The following is a 23155-nucleotide window of genomic DNA, read 5'->3' as shown; positions in this document are numbered from 1 at the left end:
ACCATCATGCTTAGCTGCAAGGCCCAGTGGGCCTAACTAGATAACAGATAGTTGCTGCCAGTAATATCCTATGAAAGCAGCATGTAAAGTGATATTATTATTGCATTCAGCATTTTTTTCACCTCTACTACAATTTGAATAGGAAATGGTGACTGGAATGACACCATTGCATGTTTCTCTTACTAAATGTCAACTGGGTGATTCATATCTTATCAAAAAGCAGTAGACCATTTAGTCCAGCTTTGAAGTACAGTGATTTCAACATATATTGCAAATGACTGCCAATTTGTACATGGCATTTTTCCTACATAGAGATAATTTCAATGTAGACAAAAACAGGCATATTATGACATACAAAGTGCCTTGTGAGTGAAATACAGAACATTTGTTTTGTAACAACTGCATGTGCTTATTCATTACAAGTGGAATGTGTGTTCCATGTCACACAGAATAGCACAAATGGCTCTTCTACATAGAACTTCTGAATGTAGTAAAAACATAATATGTTAGGCACTCTCTGTGAAACCATATATGGAAATTCAAAGAAAAGTATAGGAATTACACCCCTACTGAGTCCATGCGATCTAAATTACTCGATTACTTTTAAAGAAGAAAAAGCACCTTGTATTCGATCCCCCTCCTCATCTGAGATGAGAGGTAAAACAAGTTCTTTGGGGTAAGATAATTGAGTGGGTGGTGACACTCATTCTAGGCGTGTCAACATGACGTCTTCTCTGATCCTTTTCTTCAGATGCTTATGCCTATTGTACAAATATGGGTTTAATAATGCTGGTGGATGATCTGCGGCTGCAATTGGACAAGGGCAGTGTGACCTTGCTAATATTATTAGATCTACTGGCCATGTTTGATCATGATGTTGGCCCAATTACAGCAAGGATATAGAATCTAACATGGGTTTTTGGGTGGTTTCTGTTGGATACACAGAAGAGAGTTCCCACTGGTGAGTCTGAATCATCTGCCTCTTCTGCTCTATGTTTCTTTCATGTTATTTATAGCCATATGAGATGGCTAAATCAGATTATTCATAACTTCCAAATCAGGTATATGCTGATGACATATCTATACTACCTGTCCAAAGTCAGGCAGCTGGCTATGGCAGGAAGCACGAGACATGGTCAGTAGATACAGTCCAAAATCAAGAACAGATAATTCCAAGTCAGAAGCATCAAAGCAGGAGGAAGCAAATCCAAAAGGCGTAGTCAGGTCCAGTCCAGAAGAGTCAGGTTTGCAGAGTCCAACATATAGTATGGCTACAAAGGCAGGCACACAAGCAACATGATGCTCCCACACAAGGCCTTCTTCACTAGCTGTTTAAACATGGAATTATCTTGCCGAGACAGATTTCAGTTGCAGTTAATTAGGTTGTTTCAGTATTCCAAGCCCGGTGTAATTCATCTGCCTCAATGCTGCAGTCAGGGATTGATCTCCACTGAGCCAGCAATCTTGCACTTCTTCATCTCTCCTGAATTTCACATCTTAAATGCTTCCTTCACTGCTCTTGATGCTCCAGGGACCCCAAAGGTGAGGCTGCCAGTTGGTGGGTCTCAGGCACAGCTTGAGTTCCTGAGCTGGAGAGCTGAGGGCACGATGCAACCGTTTCTGCCTGTGACCGCTACCCTGTTACAGCTTCTGCCTGCGAGTTCTCCTTTGTCATCAGCCCTGGGCTGGGACTGACCTCCTCCTAGTCTGAGGAGGTGTCAGCAGGCTGGCCCATGACACTACCATTTATTTATTTATTTATTTTTCAATGTATATCCTGCTCTATCGAAGCCAGGCCCAGAACGGCTTACATAAAAACATCATTTATACAATCCATAAATATTAATATCCAAAATATAATTTACAATTAAAACCACAACATAATTCTAAAATCCAGCTGGTACCCAATACATTAGCACACAGGTCAGCAGCCAGCCTGGAGGGGAATGGTCAGGAGCCCCAGACAAATCAAACCCAAATAAGATAAGGGAAGGGGGGGAGGGAGGCCAACTATGATGGAAACCGTTGCTGCCCTCAACCATATGCATGGTGGAATATCTCGGCCTTATAGGCCCTGCAGAACTGCACCGAGGGCCCTGGTCTCACTGGATAGATATTTCTATGAGGCCGGGGCTGGGGCCAGGGTTGAAAAAACCCTGGCCCTTGTTGAGGACAGCTGTACACTTCTCGGGCTGGGGACCACCAGCAAGTTGTTGTTTGCTGAGCATAATGCTTTTTGGAGGGCATAAACCTCCATATGCAGCTGTCTCTTTCCTGGATAGTGTCTGGAAGCTGTGGTCAAGTGGATAAGGGGGAACAAGCTGAAGTTGAATCCAAACAAGGTGAGATTGGTTGTAAAGGGTGCTACAGGGGATTTCTTATTCACTTTCAGTGGGTTAAATTACTCATTATCATGTTACAATAAAAGCCTGTAGGTGCTTGTAGGCCTAGACTTACTCCTTGAAGTTCAGGTAAATAACAAAAACAGGTGTTTTTAATCATATTAATTTGTTTAAGAGTCTGTTCTTCTTTCCAGACTTGGTAGATTGCACCACATTGATCCATAATTTCTGTAACTTTTTAGTTGGGTTATTCTAACAGATTCTGTGTGGTGCTGTCCTTCACTTGGAGTCAACAACTGGTACAAAATGCTGCCGCTCGTATATTAACTGGTGTGAGTCCCCATGAGAGTACAACAACTTCACAGGTTACCTTTTTTCAGGGTTCAGTCCAAGGTGGTTATTACCTGGAACATTATTGAAGGACTGACTTCCCCTGCATTTATCCACTCTCACACTTAGCTCTTTTAAAGAACTCTTTTGGGCTGGAACGTCATCTCTCAGCAGACTAGGACCACCTTGCCACAGTTATGAGCCTTTGGAGCAGTTATATCCGTACTCTAAAATAGATTTCTCAAGGATGCCAAGAAAAACCTCACTTTACTCTCTTTCAGGAAATAAAAGACAGAGCTCTTCAGAAGGGCTTTGGGAACCTAAAGTAAGTCAGATCTAATTGTGTTATGTCATGTGTGATGTTTAATATGTAGATTTATTATTTATAAATGTGCTGATTGTTAGCTGCATCAATTGTTAGCTGCATCAAAGAAGAGGCAAGGTGTAAATCTTTTAATAAAATAAAAGATGCTCTCAAAGGTTCAGCAAGCAAACTTAGAAAAAGGGATAGCACAAGAGCAATCTATAGGGGGTCATGGGACCCAGGATAGAGCAACCTGAATGGGAGCACCTACTTACCCTAAACCCTGCTCTTTTCAGCAGCACAGATTAGAACGAGTGTTGAATAGGGTATCTGTGATCCAGGTTCAAGTCCCCATTAGATGATAAATGTCACTGTGTGATTAGGCCAGTAATTCTCTCTCAACATAGAATCATAGAGTTGAAAGGGACCACCAGGGTCATCTAGTCCAACCCCCTGCACAATGCAGGAAATTCACAACTAACTCCCCCACACACACCCAGTGAGCCCTACTCCATGCACAGAAGATAGCCAAGATGCCCTCCCTCTTATGATCTGCCTAAGGTCATAGAATCAGCATTGCTGACAGATGGCCATCTACATGACATAATCTACTAGAGGTATACGATTAGATACTGCCACCTCTAAAAGTCATCTGTCTGACTTACCCGTAATCAGATCAGACAGGCAGTATCCCACACAGCAAAAGGCTACCCTAAAGTTTCCAAACCCCAATCTTTTTCATTATCAGAAAAATTTAGAATCAGATCAGGGGGCTTAATCTCAGTTTTCCACCTGCTAGTTGTTTGGGTATTGTGGAAGAGGGAGGTAGGGGGAGAAAGCAGGTACCATCAATCTGATCCCAGGGAGGGATTAGCAAAACTGACCTTGGCCAATCCCGCTATCCTGTGCAACAATTTCCCTCCCAATGATCCCCGCGAGCTTCTGGCTGTGAAAAAGCCTTGGATTGCTTTGGAGGGTCCTGACTGGATCTCGCTTGGAATATGTAGACCTTGACCTGGGTTTTGGACTCCTGCACTACACCATGACCTGTACCACAGACCGATTTGCTTTTTTGTGATTATAGTAATCGATAGTTTTCCATTTTTCCCTTTGGGGAGGACACACATGTTTTTCTGGGTTGAGGGGAAGGGAAAGTTGCTTTGTTGTTATTAATTTACTGTTCTTATTTTAATTGTTGTTCATTGTCATGTTTTGGGGTGGTACCATTTAGTTAAAAATGGCTGCTGCCAAGATCATTTTTTTCCCACATGGGGAGAATGATGTCTCAGGCCATGTTCTTGAAGGGGTTGTAAAAGCAGACACCTTTGTCCAAATCACTTGAAACTTGGGGGGGGGGGTGTTGGTAAAAATTGGGCTTGGTGAAATTTTGGTATCATTTAGTGAAAAAAGGCACTCTGGAAAACCCACCATTTCCCCCATACTCTTCCCCATAGAGAACAATGGAAAGAAAGATGGCTAAGGGTGATTCTTCTGGGAGGTGTCAGATCAGACCCCTTTGTCCAATTAACTTGAAACTTGCGGAGATCTTTAGAGGACTTGACTTGCTGTAATTATGGTGCCACTTAATGGGAAAACAGCTGCTCCAGAAAACCTGCCATTCCACCCCATAGAAAATAATGGGCAGACATCCAATCTGACATAAATGAAAATGGAAATTTCCCCCAACATGATTTTCCAATACGATGCATGCCTGATGTTTAATGAAAATGATAATCCTGCCCTTTCTAAAATTACGATACAGAATTAAAATGATAATTTATCAAGTTCACACCCCTATAATCTACTCATGAGTATAAAATGAAGGAGACTGATATAGGCTGCCCTGAGCTCTTTGGGGGAAGAGAAGAATAAAAATATAATACTAAATAAATAAACGTCTACGCTAGCAAAGGGCTTAAGAGTCAGGAAGAGATAAAAGGACAGACACTAGGTTGGAGCCAATGAACTCTGAATGGAAAGAGTTCATGGAATGAAGTTCTCTCCCTTCAGCCCCATGTGCACCCTGAGAAACTGTTCCTATGGGCTGAGGAACACTTAGGAACATAGTACAGATTACTGCATGGCACTGCAGCAAAGATAAATGGTCAGAATTCTTCCACACTGTTACATTTGTGGAAGCGCTCAGACAAGAAGAAAGTCTCTTGTGTAACTCTCCGGATCAGCTTTTCATGGGCCAGAAGGCAGGAGGACAGTTCTGTTCCATGAAACCACTCTGCTGACAGTGTACAAGATCAAACCCACTGTGTCAAGGGTAACGTGAATGAGGCAAGCAACAGAATGAAATAATATGCTATATCTTTCATGGAGGCAACTTGCCCTGACCTTTAAATGAAACTAGGCAGTCTCTCTATTGCACATCACCATACAAACAATGTCTAATAATCTCAAGTAAAATTTCCCTTTGATGCAATTTACAAAAACCAATTTAAAACATTAAAATCCATCTCATTTTTACAAGGACAAGAGAAGGTTCCACTTAAAGCATATGCAGTGTGGCTGAAATGGAAGATATTTTACCATTACTTATTGCATTGTCTCACAGGTTCAGATGAAATTCCTTGGAGCATTATTAACACAGCTCAGGATCAATCAAATAAAGTTAATGCTATCATCTACATATTACGAAGCCCATCTATCAAATGACAGCACACATTATACCAACAGGGGTTAACTAGATTGCACCAGTGAACTAAACTCAGCCGGCTTCATAGTGTCAACAGCACACAGCATGGCCCTTGCACTAACAACTCTGCAGCACACACCACTGATAACACCCAGCCCCAACCACTATATTATGACACTTTTTCTTTTCTTTTTTGCTGATGGGAATAAGGTTGGCACAGCAGGCAGATCAGGCAGAGGTCAATGGCCATCCCAAATTAAACTGGAAGCCAAGGAACATGTAATATTTCTGTCTCTTCCTTCATCCCCATATTCTGCGTTCCCACCCTACCTAAACCTCAGAGCTGTCTCTCACTGACAGCAGTCAGGTCAGTAGACATGGACACTGACACTTCCTGCTAAAGAAATACATGATCCTTTTTTCTGGAGTAAGGAACTACACAAATCACTTTACCAGTTTAATCTTTAAACTGGACTGGGCTCACTCTGGACTTTAGAGAATAATTCTCCTCAATCCTTTGCAGATCCCTCAATACATCTGAGTTGACTTCCCTCTCCCTGGTTTTGAGAACTCTCTTTCCCTCAGAGCTATCTCCCAATTTCAATATCAAGACGCACTCTATACACTCAGACGTAATGTCCTTATGAACCAGTTGCTGACCCTGCTTTGGTCAAACAACTTAAATAGTGTTCCTTTGGTTTTAACTCCTGAGGACAAATCCTCCTCAGACGGCCCCGCAGCTCTCACTAGCTGCTTAGAGCTCTGTCCGTACTGAACTCCGGTGCTGAATTGACTCCCTCTTTCTCTCCCTGAGTTCCAAAAATTACTGTTTCATTGGCCACTCCCAGAATTCCTTAGCTGTCAGTCAACTGGCTCCTAAACCAGAACAACTTCCTGGATTCTTGCATTCTTCACAGCCACTCACCAAGGATGAAGGGCAGCATACTGACAGACTGGCGGATGCCTTGTCAAAGCTAGTGAGAAACACCATGTCATTTAGCATAGCTGAGGTTTTCTGTTGAATAGGAACATGTGGAACACATGAAGCTGCCTCATACTGAATCAGACCCTTGGCCCATTAAAGTCAGTATTGTCTAGACCAGCAGTGGCTCTCCAGGGTCTCAGGCAGGTGTCTTTCACATCACCTACCTGCCTACGCCCTTTAACTGGAGATGCTGGGGATTGAACCTGGGACCATCTGCATGCCAGGTAGATGTTCTACCAATGAGCCACAGCCCCTCCACACTATGTAGTGTGGATCACTACATAAACATGCAATACTGTAAGTCAGGAAATTCAACATGGGGTTCAACTTTCCTTGGTAATAGTGCCTGTCATAGCCCTAACAATTTTCATCAGCACGACCCATCTACTTAGCATGGTGCAACAATAAAACCACTAGTTTTCAGCTATTTTGGCAATTCTTGAAACAAAACAAAATCTTTACAAGTGTTAGGGTACTCTTCCAATAGGCTTTAAAATACAGGGACATCTGTCTTATTGAAAATCAATCCAGTTCTCCTCTTCGGTATCAACACCCAGCTACAGATCAAGATTAACAAGGTCATTTTGCACACTTTCTTCCCTAGCAATGTACTCTTTTTCACTCTGTTTATTCTATAAAAGAAAAGAAAAACAGAAAGGAGGGGAACCCAATCCAAATATGGTACAAAATCTATAGGCAATCTAAACACAACCTCAACAATAATGACTGAAGTTCAGCGAGAAGTGGCACTTGAAGCCGACAACTTTTGGAATGTCAAGATCTAGCACTTGGCGCAATAATCATGTATCAGATCACCTCACCTGCAAAGCTAAAGGCTAGTAGTGTGATCTGCATTGTGATACAATGGCTTTTTTGTGTTCTTCTGCAAGCACTGCTGTAACTGTCAGTATTAACCTATGCCTTGGAATCAAGCTAATCACAAAACATTTATCTTCCTTTACCTGCCTTCAAACCATATTAAAAATACCTACAGTCCAGGAATTATTCAAGATTCAGAAGGTTATGCATTCACTTCAGGTATTATCATACTTCAGGTTATAATGAAAAGAATTGCTGGTGGGACCCTAAATTATGAAATAACAGCACAACAGCAGTGGAGGGAAAAAGAAACAGAGAGAAATATTTATTATGATATATTCAACTATCATTGGTTTTAAAATAATGCAAATGAGCTAAGAAATAAAGATATTACAGTGCAGTCCCATGAACTTCTGAAGCATTGGTGCATACGTTCTGTTTTCAGCAGCAGGCTTCTGAGGCTGACAACAGACTCCTCAGTACCAAGGAGCTATCCAGCAGTTTCAGCCAGGGCAGCATGGAGGTCAAGGTCACAGTCTGAGTTTGCTGGATATTGGTTCCCACCATGAAGCCATAGCCACTGGCTATATGAACTGGTTGAAACAGCAAAGCTCCCTGTTTTGTCCTGTTAGGGCACCCTGACAGCCCTAGGCTACCCTGGTACACCAGGGCTGGAGCAAGTGTGCAGGGATGGCACACTGCTGTACAGCCAGAGACAAAATGGGGTCTGCTGGCATCTGTATTATGTGCCAAGCTACAGAGCCAACTGGGCAACTTCAGGCTTGTTTGCCTGTTTCCTCTTGAGAGGACACCAGGTGTAGCCTGGAAACAAAAGGACAAAAGCCAGACTTCTTCCACATTTGTTTAGCACTCTCCTGCAGCAGATAAGTCACACCTCAGTAATCTCATCACAGACAAAACTCCATTCAGAGAATCAGGGTGGACACAAATAAACTCATCAAGTTTATATCCAAGCCCTCTGACTTACCCTCTCCTTCCCCTGACAGATAGTTTCCCAAACCTCACTCTCAACTGGAAATCTATAGTGAATAATTGGGGGCACTCAGTCCAAAGTATCTAGGCATTATTTTTTTATTTATCTCACCTCCTATCCTTTTCTTAACCAAACTCCTAAACTCAACAAGAGAAATCATACATTTGTCCATTGGGAATGATAGGCTATTACCAGACATTGCCAGACGTAGTGAACCCATACCTCCAACTCCCATTTGGGGTATAAATATCTCCTGTTTGCCTTGGCAAATTGCGAGCATTTTTCTTTGGATCCAAAATGTGAGCCCTGTACTTGCATGTACAGTTTTCCTTTGCTTTCCTTATGAGAAACGCTGGTCGTTACTCATTCCATGCAGTTGCCTCTCTCTGGACCTCACTGCCCAGATCGGTAAATCTACTTTTCCCTGGGAACCTCTAATCCTTGTGCCCACCCCCTCATACCTTTATTTTCCTAGTTCTGTATGTATCAGGATTTGTGTGTTTCTCTGAGTGTGTATACAAATTTGATTATTTTTAATAAAACCCTTAAAATTTATAAAAAGTTTCTTTACTGGGAACCTTTTTCACTGATGCTCTCATCCACGTAAAAATAGATTCAAAGATCCCCCACGCCAACTTCTTGCAAAGCTCTACCAGTCTCCTAGCTAATTTCCCCCAATAAAAGAAGACCTCTCTATTTGGCGTAACAGTCCAGGGCTTGTAGAGAATAAAGTCCCACCTGTTCCTAGGCTCCCTCTAGCCAGGGACCTGGTCCTGCCAAGAACTATGTGTGCTTGAACAGTGGTCTGGTTCAGTGATAACAGCATGGGTCAGCGTGGTGCTGCCTCTTTCTGGGCAAGCTGTCTCCGTTGTCCCCAGAAGATGGGAGAGACACTGGTGGTCAGAAATCTGGCCCTATGAAGAGAGGGAGGCTGGCTTCCCTGGCATCAGGCACATTGGCAGCACTGTCTGGAGCTGAAGCTTCAGAGGCAATCCCTTCAACCAAGGCTTCACGGTAGGCTTACTATTTGCCTGCTTATGGCAGAAGACCTCCAAGGTATTGCTGCTGTTGCCTGTCAACAGTCAGCTGGTTGGTGAGTGGAAACAGGCTGGCCACATTGGGGGGTCACAATGATCATCCCTGCATGATGACACAACTTCCAGCACAACTCAGAAGTGATGGCATCACACTGGGGGTGATGTTCTAGCACTCAATCAAAAACTCTATGGAAACCATAGAGGTTTTGGCTGAGTGCTAGAGGGTCACCCCAGTGCAACACCATCACTTCCAGGTCATGTCAGAAGTTGTGTCATTGTGCAGTGACAATGATCATGCTCCTCCCAATAAGTTCCTGCCACTAGTTGCCAAGCCATGCCTGACAACCCTAGACCAGGAACTCTGGGTTTGGATGGAATCTAGTTCTGCCAAGTGACCCTGAGCCTCTGCTCTTCTCCTTGGGTGGTCTCTGGCTCATCTTTGCACCTGCTAAAAAACCCCTCACCTACACTGATATGAAAAAGGTATAAGAGCTCAGTTATCCTGATATTCTGGTCATCTCTAATTGATATTTTTCCTCAGCCTCTGCCCAGCAGAGTGTGCTGCCAGGTGTCCACTGTGTTATTCTGAAACAGGCTAAAGAGGGTTAAAGGATCCCTTCGGCAAATGACAGATTCACCATGAAGAAGCCCACACTATAGCCGCACAGACATAAATAACTGTTTGAAAGTCAGCTCCTATACTGATTTATAATATCAGGTTGGATAGAACATAATCTTTTTTTTAACTACGTCATTTCCTATAGAAATTTCTCCACTGTATCAAAAATATGAGGAGGTCCCGTCTTGCATCCTGTCTAGTTCTGCCCATACAAACAAATACCGGGGGGAGGGGGGTGTTAAAATCTTGATAGAGATTTCCCTTATACAACTCTCTAATTGTGGCAATAGTGAAGCCCTTGTACTTCCTCCAAGCAAGAAGCAATAAATGGGTTTATTTCCATAGGAAAAACAAAGTCCAACAAATAACCCTATTTTTCCCTAAAACCAAGTGAGACTCATGTAGCATTTGAGGTACAACTACCCAATTTGGCTCCAATTGATTTTACACATCATGTAATACCTTAAATTTATATGCAGAATTAATACAATGACAACCAAGCGATTTCTGTGTTTTCCGCTTAAAAGTGATCTTCTGAGTCTCATCTGGTTTAAGAACCTTAGTATATGGGTGCATATAATAAAGGCACTTTGTGTGCTATTTTTGCAAGAACTACCCACTCTTTTTGGATGCATTTTAGTCACACCAATGCTTACTTAATTTTGAGGGACTGGAACCATTACAAATAAGATCTGCTATCTAAAATGTGTGACAAGAAGCACCCACAAATAGCCTACCCTCAGACAGGATGTATTAAGATGACAGGGAATGGAAAAGAGCCACTGAAAACAAAGTCATAAAGTCCCAAAACACAAGCTGCAAAAAACACAAGAGAAAAATGCGAGCAGAATTTTCACAAGTGCCAAGAAATTTACGGGACCTTTGTTGCATCAAAACGCCTCACAAATGTCAACTCAGAGTGGCTCTCTCAGGAAGCATGGTAGAAAATATTTAATTGACTTTTAAACATTTTCATTTTATTTTTATTTCTTTTCTAGTAAGTGTCTCTCAATAAAATACCTCTGATTAAAAGGACACCTGAATTTCAGGCACGCAATCGTGCTCACATCTTGCTCATTACCACTTGAATGAATTCATGGCCTGCTGTCAAAGACAGTGGCTTGGGTCCAGCCTTGTTTCTACTTGTGCAGTGCCCTATCTATCCCATTATGGAGATAGTCCTCTGCTGAAGAGAGTGTTCTTCTAGCATTGACACACCTGCTCATACAAGAGCAATGCCTTTCAATGACCTAAGAACCACCTAGTGCCAGTGGAACGCTCTGCACAACAGAACATGCACAGAAAGGGATGAAGACACATGCAGCTACATTATACTGAATCAGAGCAATGGTCCATCAAGGTCAGTATTGTCTACTCAGACTAGCAGTGGCCATCCAGGTTCTCAGAAGTCTTTCATATCACCTACTACCTGATTCTTTTAACTGGGGATGATGGGGATTGAACCTAGGACTTCCTGCATGCCAAGCAGATGCTATTCCACTGAGCTATGGCCCCTCCTCAAAACACTACACACTACACATGTAAAAGCATGGCCTATAATCCAAGCCACTGAGTTACACCCTGCTTTTCTAGGTAAATGAAGAAACAATGGCAAAAGTAAAAGTATTGAAGTGGTGCACAAAGTGATATTAATAGTGCACCCCTATTCTAGGTAACAAAAGTACAATTCAGACCCAGACAAAACTGTTTTCATTTTTACAGAAACCTTTTAGTATGCATAATAGTTCGAATGTTATATGAATTACAACAATGGTAACTTGACTGAAATTAATAATTTAAACTAGTCTTTTTAGTCTAGTGTTGTGTAGTGGTTATGAGCAGCAGACTCTAATCTGGAGAACCGGGTTTGATTCCCTGCTCCTCCACATGAGTGGTGGACTCTAATCTGAACAACTGAATTAGATTCCCCACATGCAGCCTGCTGGGTGACCCTAGGCTAGTCATAGTTCTCTCTGAACTTGTGGGAAGGGGAAAGCAAGGCATTTGTAAGCCACTTTGAGTCTCCTTAAAGGTAGAGAAAAGTAGCGTATAAAAACCAACTCGTCTTTTCTTAGTGATTTAAATCAATCCATCTTCTTGCCAAGTAGTTACTAGATGGCTAAAATATCCATACGTGATTGTATTTGGTTGTACATGGCATTGTACTGTATATAAAGAGCTTTGCAGTGGAGCCATACAGGAATTCAATTAACAAATGAATAGATACTGAATTGAAAAGAGCTCTGGAGCAACACATTGGGGCTTGCATGACAATGTTCTCCCATTCACCAAAATCTGTATTTGTTGACAATTAAAAGCCTCATCCCTGACATGTGTAAAAATATTTTTTCACGAGGAACCCTGAAACTACAATCCAGGCACAGATTTTCCATCTCACCCTCCCCTTATTTATTTAAAACATTTGCAGCCTACCTGTCCACAATGTGCTATTAAAATACCATAAAATCAACAATCTTGGGAAATGTTTTTCGCCTCATGATGGCGGAGCTCAGTCTCAACTGACAACTCTTTACTTCAGCTCTTAACTGCCACTGCTGATGGAATCAGAAGTGGAGGGAAGCTGCCAAGGTCTCCATTTTGACCGCATTCTACCCTGCGGAGCAGGGCAAAAAAGCAAGAACAACCACCAGAGAACCAATGGCAGGAAAACCTTGAGGACTATGGAGAAGAGACTAAAATATCTGTCCACTAGGGGTGTGCAAAAATGGGGGGAGGATTCGGATAATTGGGTATATTGGACCTGAAAATTTTGATGGGGTGTGTGGGGGGGGGGGTTGCAAGCCCAGAGATAGGAATGGCAACATAGAATTCCCAGCAGAACCCTGTGCCTGACAGGACTAATGTGTATCCAGAGAATCACTGGCAACATTCCATATCCAAAGGGCAGGGGAGTGTAGTTGGCAAGCCCAGCAGTACCAATTTCATTGTACAGAATTCCCAGGACAACCCATTGCCAGCCTGCCAGTACGAGCTCAATAGAAGGACTAATGTGCATCCAGACTGAGAAAAAAATTCGAGCACTGAGTGTCAAAGAGCTCCCCAACCTGTCTCCACCAGTTGGAGGCTGCTTTGGTTTGGTCAAAAGTTTTCCAAAAGACAAAACCTTGAACTCCAGGCTTTCGCCCCAAGTCCAAGGAGTAGCTGCCACCAGCTCTTTCAAAAGATTGAGCTCCAGGGGGAAGATAAGGGCAATCCTCTCCCAACTCACTCCAAAATTGAGTGCAACGCTTACCCTGCAAGGTAGAGGCCTGCCAGGGAAAGATTACACTCCTAAAATGTCTTAGGTTTTTGGTAGGTGGTTTTTACACTCAAACAAGGCACTTAGAGTTTAGGCTTGGAATCCCAAAATCACAGACACAAGCCATTTAAAGGCTAACAATTTATTTATAAGATTCAAGCTGGTTTACAGGAAAGAAAAGTCATGAAGTGTTAAGCAAGAAAACAATAAACTATTTAGCTTAGCTACTTAATACATTCAAAAAGCCTTTTTGGTTCAAAAAGATTGGCAAAGGTTTCTTGCATCAGGTTTATAGTTACCAACTTCCAAAGATGCTTCCAGTATTCAAGAGTTTCAAAAGGTTGTCCAAAGGTTTCTCCAAGCAGGTCAGCTTGACCAGAGTTTCCCCATAGGGCCAAAATCAAATGGGTTGTGATGCAGCCAGCACAGCCTTCCTGCTGTGCACCCCAAAGCGTGCATAGTTTTTTCAAGGATTGGTTTGTCCTTATATTCGTTTTCTCAGTGGCATGAGCTCATAGAGGCCAATTGAGAAAACGCAAGCACTTAGCTGTTAATTAATCGCTTGGTCAGAATTGCTGACTCACTCAGAGATGTGTTCAGGTGAGGAAGCCTGCAGAACTACCTGCACCTGGACATCGTCATGATGGCTGACTAATTGGTTACTATGGCAATGCATGGCCTTGCATTCCAAAAAGGGGAGAGGTTAACTAGCACCAGCTGGGGCTTACCCTCTCCACAGAAGCAGTTTTCAAAAGGAAACTTATTTTTCTGGTCTAAAATCCCAATAACACAAAATTCATAGGCCTCCCAGGCCTGAACCAAAAAATCATGCAATCCAAGAAATTGAGAGACCTCAACTTCTTGACACTGAGTGAGCATTGTAACAGTATAACAGCGAAGGGAACACACAGCACTGTAAAACTTGCACATACAAAACCCCTCCTGAAACTGACAGAAGCAGCTCTTTAAACTCCCGGGAGGCAGAAGAACAAAGGCAACTTGAGACTGCAAGTCAAAGAGGGGAAAGGAAGAAACATTCCCCAGGAGCCTGCAAACACTGGCTCTTGATCTTCCCTAACCTGCTGAATACTTTCAGGAATTTTCAGGGCCATCAGTTTTGGTTTTCTGAAAAATCCTGGAAATATGTGGCAGAGCCAAAATATACCCCCCAAAATACCAATAATGTATTTTCAGGGTACGTGTTTGCCTCAGTTTCAGCCAAATGCACACCCCTACAGATGATAGATAGATAGATAGATAGATAGATAGATAGATAGATAGATAGATAGATAGATAGATAGATAGATAGATAGATAGATAGATAGATAGATAGATAGATAGATAGATGACAGATAGATAGTTTATTTGCGTCCCTTGGCCAGATAAAACAAGATACATGGACTAGCACACCCCTACTGTCCACCAGCCATGTGTGCACACGTGGTTAACTTGCCGTACTTTTAGATCTCTTTTCTAAATGGCACAGAAACTCATACAGAGTGGAATGGCAGGATAGAAACCTTTTAAATACCTAATCAGTCCTCTGTGACAACTAAGCCTAAATCCCTTGTTTTCAATTGAATCTTTGTGTCCAATTGAATGCCTTTACGACCATTGCCTGTTGCCACCTGGGCACATTATATTAATTGATTCGTTCAGCTAGGCACAGTGAGATGTTATTCAAAACGATGAAAAGTGTTCAAAGCAAAAGCGCCCCACACTTTGGACTATTTGACACTGTGCTTCCTTTGCAACATCAAATACAAAACCCATGGAAGACACACTTCATCATATGATGACTTGCTCTGATTTCCTTTTGAGGAAACTATAAGGTCCGTTGTTTATTTTTTTAAAAAGTATTCCGCCTCCCTTTCTGATAAAATAAAAAACCTTATACATTGTATGTTATTTTTTTTTTCACTAGGAAGAGCTAATTAAGCCAAACGCTGTAGAGAAGTCACTTGGGGTATACAATCTAATAAGGACCTAATTGCTGGGCTTCAAGGACTACAGAAACTACTTTTAAAAGAAATAAAACATAGTGAAGCAAGAATCACAGGCCAGTTCAATCCTCATAAATGTAAGATCCATGAAGAAGTGAACCAGAAGGCATGCATGAGGAATTGAAGGATGATCCAAAGGTAGCAGCTCCTAGGTAAGGTGGCAAAGTCATCAAAGCTAATGTGAAATCTTTTTATAGACTAAGAATGGTTTTGTACTCCACTCTGAAGCATTCTTCCAGTGGGTGATAGCATGGCTATTTTTACCAACACACTTCAGCATAAGTGGTCTAAAGCCATTGCCCTGCAAGAATACATTCCATTCATCTGAACACCCACGCCCACTGACAGCTGCCGTGAGCATGCTGTAGTAGCAGCATGCTACATATTGGAAATGCCTTCAGTTGGTGCCTTCTCAGGCAGAGGTCTTTCACGTCACCTACTTGCCTAGTCCCTTCAGCTGGAGATGCCAAGGATTGAACCTGGGACCTTCTGCATGCCAAGCAGATGCTCTACCACTGAGCCACAGCCCCTCCCAAATCATGTTTTGACATTGCCTTGTGCATACCTGTTTCCTCTTTTCATATGCTCCGTTTAATTTAGTCATTTCCAATTTAGCACAAACCATAATGTGCTGATGAATCTGAGAATATAAAAAATATGGCTTGCTCTGGCCCTCCAAACCGTTATGGCAAGCCATCCTAGCTTGGAATACAATCTCAGATCGGTACATCAGTCTGGATGCAAGAGCACACAGCTAAACGAATTGAGACATTCAAGAGGTTTGAGAAGCAGTTGGAGTACAAGCCCAAAACCTATTCCTGTGGCACCAAACTATCACAGGTTTGCATTGCACGTGAACTGACCCACTGTCTGTGCCACTGGTGTGAGAGAAGATTTAACACAAGCCAGTTTTCCCTTACCTGTGTTCCAGTTCTCGTATAGATAGAATGACTCCTGACGTTGATGCACGCTGTTGTAGAGTAGCTAGAAACGTGAATTCACTTTTATTCCGGAAGAGCTGAATTAACTTCTCATTTGTGTGGGGCGCTGCGTGGATTTCTCTGTCTACATCTAAGAAAGTTCAATTGAAAAAAAGAGGAGGGGAACAGACATACTGTAAAAATGTTTACATCTGAAAGAGTAAGAAAATACTTTCATTTTTTATGTCTCCTAGAGACACATTCTTCATTCTGAGAGACTTGAATACTATATGCTACTATTGCAATCATGCAGTGGGAATACAGAAAACACTATCTTTATCTGTGCCCCATTTGTCACACTGACAAGTTCACAATCGGACAGGTGGTGATTTTCTGACAGAGTCTCTGACGGGAGATGCCGAGCCATTCAGATCTGCTATCAGCAGATTACACTGCTGATTCAGGAACTGTATTGCAACCAGATAATAGGCTTCCAAATTCAGAAAGACTGACTATTCCCAGAGTCACTTGCTAAGTCCAATTTCAATTTGAAAACTGTCTTCTGCAATAACATAACTGCAAGAACTTGTCCTTGTACCATGAGGGGACAGAAATGTGTTATTGCTAGAAATACCCTATGGATACATCGGTGCCTCCCAAATGCATCTCATTCAATACACAGGCACACACAAAACATGTTTGCAGGAACAACCATCATTCCTGGGACTTCAGAGTTTAAATAGGTAGTTCATGAAACATTTATGAGACCAGAATCTGTGCTTCAGAGATGGGCACCCACTTGCTGCCCAAGCAGAGAAAAACTCCACACACCACTGCTCACTTTCAAATCACATCTCCGTCAGGCCTTGTTAGTTTATACCATTGTCATTAGGAAAAAGAGAAGAAATTGTGAAAATGAAGTGACGGCAGATGGTGACAACTATATTAGAGAGAATAAATTGCCATCTTTCATCCAGCACTGCTGTTTTTTGGCTCTCAAAACTCCAGCTGTATTACATGTTTTGGGGATTTGTGCAGGTTTGTGCAGGTTTCTGTTCCAGAATTCCATTACTAACTTTAAAAAAAAGTATGCTCCCTCTTGAAAAAGGCAGTAATGTTTTTAATTTGTAAAAGTGAAATTCTGAGCTGAATAAGGAACATCCCTCAGTGCAAAACATGGCAAGTGGTCACCCCACGTTTTGGTAGGCCACTTGTTGGTGGCAACTCACACCAGAATTAGAGCCGTCTATCTGAAGTTAAATGAATAAATGAATAAAATCTTCTGTGGCTGATTGCTTTTTTAAAGCTTTCAAATAAACAGACAAATTGGATTTTTAAAAAAATGAGCTAGGCAGGAAAACTTGGCAGCCACCTTGATGAATCTATAGACAAAGTGAGGTCACCTAAGCCTAGGGTTGCCAACCTTAAGGTAGCGGCTGGAGATCATCTGCTATTAAAACTGATCTCCAGGCAATAGAGATCAGATCACCTGGAGAAAATGGACGCTTTGGCAATTGGTCTCTATGGCATTGAAGTCCCTCCCCCCCAAACCTCGCCCTCCTCAGGCTCTGTCCCAAAAACCTCCCACTGGTGAATGAGAGAATTTCTTCTCCCTATCCCATACTACAAGAACTTGTGGGCACCCAACGAAGTTGATGGGCAATAAATTCAAGATGAACAGTATGCTACACTTCTTCAAGCAACATAATTAACATGTGGCCTTTAGTGCCACATGACTCTTTTAGATTATTTTAAAAGGGGAGTACAGAAAATAGTGAAGGAGGAGAGAACTACAAAGAGCTTCTAGGTGTGATTACTAAGTGCTTAGAGGCAGTGTACCTTTGAATACTCCTAGTGGGGGCAGCAGCAGGGAAAGGCCTTTTGGCTACATTCATGGGGGGGGGGAAACAATGAGAACTGATGCTTCCAAATAAAAAGAAGGGGCTGCTATGAGGGAGATGAACCCCACAGAAAACACTGTTAATCTAAGGTATGCAGCTGTTGCAAGTGCCTATAATTCACCTGTCACTCCCGCCATCTAAACAATTCATGCAGCATAGAGATGTCTAGTTATAATCATTTAAAACAGTGAATATCCCTTATGTAGTATAATCACTGTGGAGTTGAATCTGCGTTAAGGAATCTAGCTACTCTAATAGCTTTCAGATATCATACAAAGGTCTCTAAATCTAAGGGTCACACAGGAACTAGGAGAAAGAAGCAGCACCAGAAAAGCTTCCTATTCCTACCCAAGGAATTCCTACCTCCTCCTATTCCTACCCTGCATGTATTTTTGGTTAGCGCCCCCCCCCCCCGGCAAGTTATACATAAATTAACCAGAGGCTGAGTTACACCTCATTTGTCATGGGGAGATAAAATGCATCGTAACAGGTTGGTTTGATATCTTATTAAGTACCATATAGCAATTCCACTAACAAACAGTTCCCCCACCAAATTATTCTGCCATGGAAGGGACAGAAACCTCTCCTCCCTGCTTGTTCTAAACAGCACAATTCATTAATCACCAGATTTGATTACCCTAATTATTAAGCTTTGTTTCGCTTGGATAGGTACTAATGTTATGGTTGGTCATAAAATAACTTAACTCTTTTTAAAGCCTAGCTTTAGGGAATGTCAATGCATACATTGCAAATGTCTGTCACTGTTCAGATGTCTGCTTGAAATCATGGGGAACTCTTTCTGCATGATCAAAGCATTCCCTGACATCATGTTAACTTTTGTACAAGATACATGCAAGAGGGTTCTTCCCCATCCCAATGGTAGTGAAATTTACATTTACCAGATAGGTAGGATGGCAAGTTTACCCTCCCACTTTTAACAATATAAAAATATGTATGGTAACATGTTTTCTCAAGTGTGATTCTCAAGTCTAAGTCATCTCTCTGGAGAGCAGGCATATACGTTGTCTAAATACATGAAATACAAACAACTTACATTATGTAAAGATGTAGCTGATCTGAAGGGTAAACCCAATATGGAAACACACCATATTTCCTAGGACTAAATTCAGGGTAAATAATATCTGCATGCTTATAGCAGAAGGCTGCTGTTCATAAATAGAAACCACTAATACATGACCACCCTAATTTCCAAAGCAGTTTTTCAACTTTTCCCCCATCTGATTTTCTCTCTTTAAAATGGAAAAAAATTATGTGACTTTATGTTATTATGGGCGCTTTCACACATACTGAATAATGCACTTTCAATCCACTTTCAATGCACTTTAATGATCGTTTGCAAGTGGATTTTGCCATTTCCCACAGTAAAATCTAGCTGCAAAAGTGCATTGAAAGTGGATTGAAAGTGCATTATTTGGCATGTGTGAAGACAGTCTATGTGATTCTTTATTTTTAGATTATGTATATATTCATTGTTGACTATCCATTTTTATGAACAAACTATTAAAAAAAATAAAACAGGAATAAAAAGGAGACAACTCCACATCTATTGATTTGTATGTACAGGTGGGCATGCTTTTAAAAACACCCTGAAGTCATGGTGGGAAGGCAAGTTGGACTACTGCATCAGCATTCCACTCACTAGCTAGCACATCTGCAAATTCGTCGCAAGGTAGAGGAAGCAAGAATCAAACAGCAGGAGAAAACCACAGTGGGTCCTGATTTACATGTATGTTTGTACACCTCCTGAGAGGCCCATGGATAACCAAAGCACACCTTTGTAAAAAAAAAAAAAATCCACCACTGAAGGGAAAGAAGTGTAATGTACTGACAAAAATCCTGGAAATCTTACACATTCACATCACCAGTATATTTTATGTTTAAGTCATGTTAAAAGACAATTTTCTATTTTAAAAACAAAACAAAACAGAAGTTTAGAAGCTATGGCCCTAAGAGTCTCACCTAGAAATAATATTTTCTGGTATCTGTGGAATTTATGGTGGGACTGGTGAGCAATAACAGAACAAAATGAAGAACTGCTCATTTGTTTCAATGTCTCCAATCACTTGTTAGAAGAACGTGGAAGGGAGAAATGTCCTGTGGAGGGTCCTAACAATGGACCATTCCAGATGTGGGCTTAGCCTATGCCCAACTATATTGGCACCTCCCTCCTGACCCAGCTTCTTCTTTACATTCTATTTGCCTCTCCTCACACCTGCTGTCCCAACTGCAACCCACCTCCAAGTCTTTCAGCCCCAGGCTGTTTCCAAGTTTCTACAATGATTCAGAAGTGCAAACTATAAATGTAAAGCTCTGAAACAGGTTCTCAGTGTATCACACAGCTCTCAGTCATTTCAATGGAGCTTGAGCAGCAAAATTCACAGTTAATTGTGCCCAAAAGCAAGTTTTAGTAGTGCAAAATTGTGTCACTTTAGCACATACATTGTTAAAATTACATAGACTAAGCACAGAAACATGATATTACCACAGAATAGATTAGTGTTCCAAAATTCTAGAGCATAAATAGTACTATACTGCCTTTCTGAACTACCACGTTATATATATTGCAAGGGAAATCAGCTTTGAAAGAACCTGTTCCAGGAAACACTGTACTATTTTAACGTCAATTAATATCACATTCACTACCTATTACTAAGGATGGACAAACATTGCCTTTTTCCATTTTGTTTTCATAGCTGGTCGTTTAGCATGGTTCTGGTCTGCCCATTTTCGTTGCCGGTGTTGATGTTTGGTATGTTTCTTCTGCAGATGTTATGTATGCAAATGCAGAGGTTCTTCTGAAGTACATCCTCCTTCAATTTGTTGGAGGAAAGCCAGGATTTGCTCTTTGTTTGGGAGGGAAGGAGAGCGAAGGGGTGCCATGAAATCCATTCGTGGGGGATCCCTTCTCTGTAGAGCACCGCTTTGGAACTCTGCAGTTTCTTTATTTTTGCTCCATTTACTATTTTTGTAAATTTCCTGTAGGTTTCCTGCATTTTTAATCGTATTCATGTGTCAATAAATTATACATTTATGTATAAATTATATACATTTCATGTATACTTTGTGGGGCTGCCAAAAAAAGGAACTGGGGCTGCCAAAAAAAGGAACACTCACCAAACGAGCATCTTTAATTTGTAGGGCAGTCAAAAGGGCATATCCCCACAATTTTAATTCCCAGGCAGGAATGCATGGGAGAAGACAGTCCTTCAGATACCCCAGTCCCAAGCCATGTGGGGCTTTAATGGACAAAACCAACACTCTCAGCCTGGCTAGTATTTAGATGGTATTCCAAGGAATACCAGGGTCATGACGCAGAGGCAGACAATGGCAAACCACCTCCCAACGTCTCATGCCTTGAAAACCCTACGGGTCGCCATAAGTCAGATGTGACTTGATAGGGAAAAAATATCCTGCACACCTTTACAAAAAAGGTCTGCCTCATGTAATCACCAACCACATTTCAGTGGGGGTGAGGACAGAGACAAAGCACAGGCTCTGATGATGACCTGAAGGAATGGGAAGAAGGTGATCCTCAAGTTATCCTGTAAGGCCAATTTTGGGGTCAAAAACTGTACTTTGACTTGTGCCCTACAGCAGTGTTATATGCTTCATACCATAATCTCCAGTTAATACTCCGGAAGCTGTATGTTAGACCATTTTCTTCCACACAGTCAAATGCATTCCTAGATGTTTGGTAAAATATCTTCCTTCTTTTTGTGTCCTTCTCTCTAAGCTATTTCACTTCTTCTTTAAAAAAAAAAAATCTGCTTATTTTCAGCATCTTTAGTTTTTGCATAATTATTTTAACTTCTGGAAGAATCTCAACATAGATGCTTTTTAAGGAACATGAAATACAGTTATGCTCTCAGCTCACTCTTATGTACCACTCAAACTATAGAAAAGCACAGTTCAGACACACTGCCAGGGCTATACATTAAAGTGTGGCTCCATGGCAACTTGAACTAGTTCAGTTGCATTGACTTTGGAGAATTCAAGTGGCATTTGAATAATGCTCCAGGACTTACTTTAAGCCTCAAGTCCTTACAAAAAAATAAAGACAGCAGCATGAAGGGGAAAAAAGATAGTGTTTCTATTATCCATTGAAAATTATTGTCACCTCATAATAAAATGCCGCTTTTGTAGATAATATAGAGTATTACTTTAGCGAGTCATCTTCAGTAAAATATGACTTTTTTCCATTGGAATGATAATGCAAGATCAGCAGAACAGACAAAGAAATAAAGACCTCCCTTTCACAACTGCTGCTAAGGTGGCTTCTTTTTCTTTAATCTGAAATGCCAGGAGTTATTTTAATCAAATCACTATGTTCCTGAAATAAGAGCCAGGTGAGTGGTAAGCGGCTTACCATACTCATTTCAACAAGCAATGTGGTCCCATCCTCTGCATCAAAGAAGGGGCTATTCAAGATTCTCCAGAATGAGGTTTATATTTACATCAGCAAAAGCAACATTCCCAAGGCAACTTTTATTATAAAATATAATCATGCCACTTTTTGTCCAGATCAGCACTTTAGATCAACTATAGCTGCCCCAGAATGCACAGGAAGCCTTAGCACATAAGGTGCAAAGATTGTGTTTCTGTGTGTTAAGTATAAAAAGTACTGTTTTATCACTGTTTGGATGAATCCCAGCAGGGCTCTTTAAAGTGAAGGCTAATTGATAGGATGATAGTTGCCTTTTTAACACCTCCTACAACAGCAAGTAAGACTACTGATTAACCCAGATGCCACGCTGAGCATAACAACTCGAGCAATATGTCAGATAAATCAAGAAAATATTGAGGTTGGTTGACTATATAGGGGAAAAAATTACTAAGTGCAGAAGCAGCCTATAGCTGTACAACAGGCCCAGTGCCCTCACCCAGGCTGATTTCTTCATTTCTCTCCTGAAAAGGACAACAAATGATTAGGGGTGGGGAAGCACCTTCTGATTCAGCTCATGTCCTATTCACCAGTCG

The 23155-nt window shown here is 41.5% G+C and overlaps 1 protein-coding gene across 1 annotated transcript in view; it reads right to left on the bottom strand.

The window, feature by feature from the left end:
- Positions 1 to 23155, bottom strand: part of NELL1 (neural EGFL like 1) — a 560206-nt gene that overhangs the window by 480393 nt on the left and 56658 nt on the right. Inside the window, exon 3 of the mRNA XM_056851927.1 lies at positions 16257 to 16407. Within this exon, the coding sequence (XP_056707905.1) occupies positions 16257 to 16407 (151 nt within the window). The remainder of the gene's footprint in view (positions 1 to 16256; positions 16408 to 23155) is intronic.

The sequence above is a fragment of the Euleptes europaea genome, chromosome 6, assembly GCF_029931775.1.
Source record: "Euleptes europaea isolate rEulEur1 chromosome 6, rEulEur1.hap1, whole genome shotgun sequence".
Lineage (NCBI taxonomy): Eukaryota > Metazoa > Chordata > Lepidosauria > Squamata > Sphaerodactylidae > Euleptes > Euleptes europaea.
The sequence above is the reverse complement of the archived record's forward strand: the minus strand, read 5'-3'. Positions and strand labels throughout refer to the sequence as shown.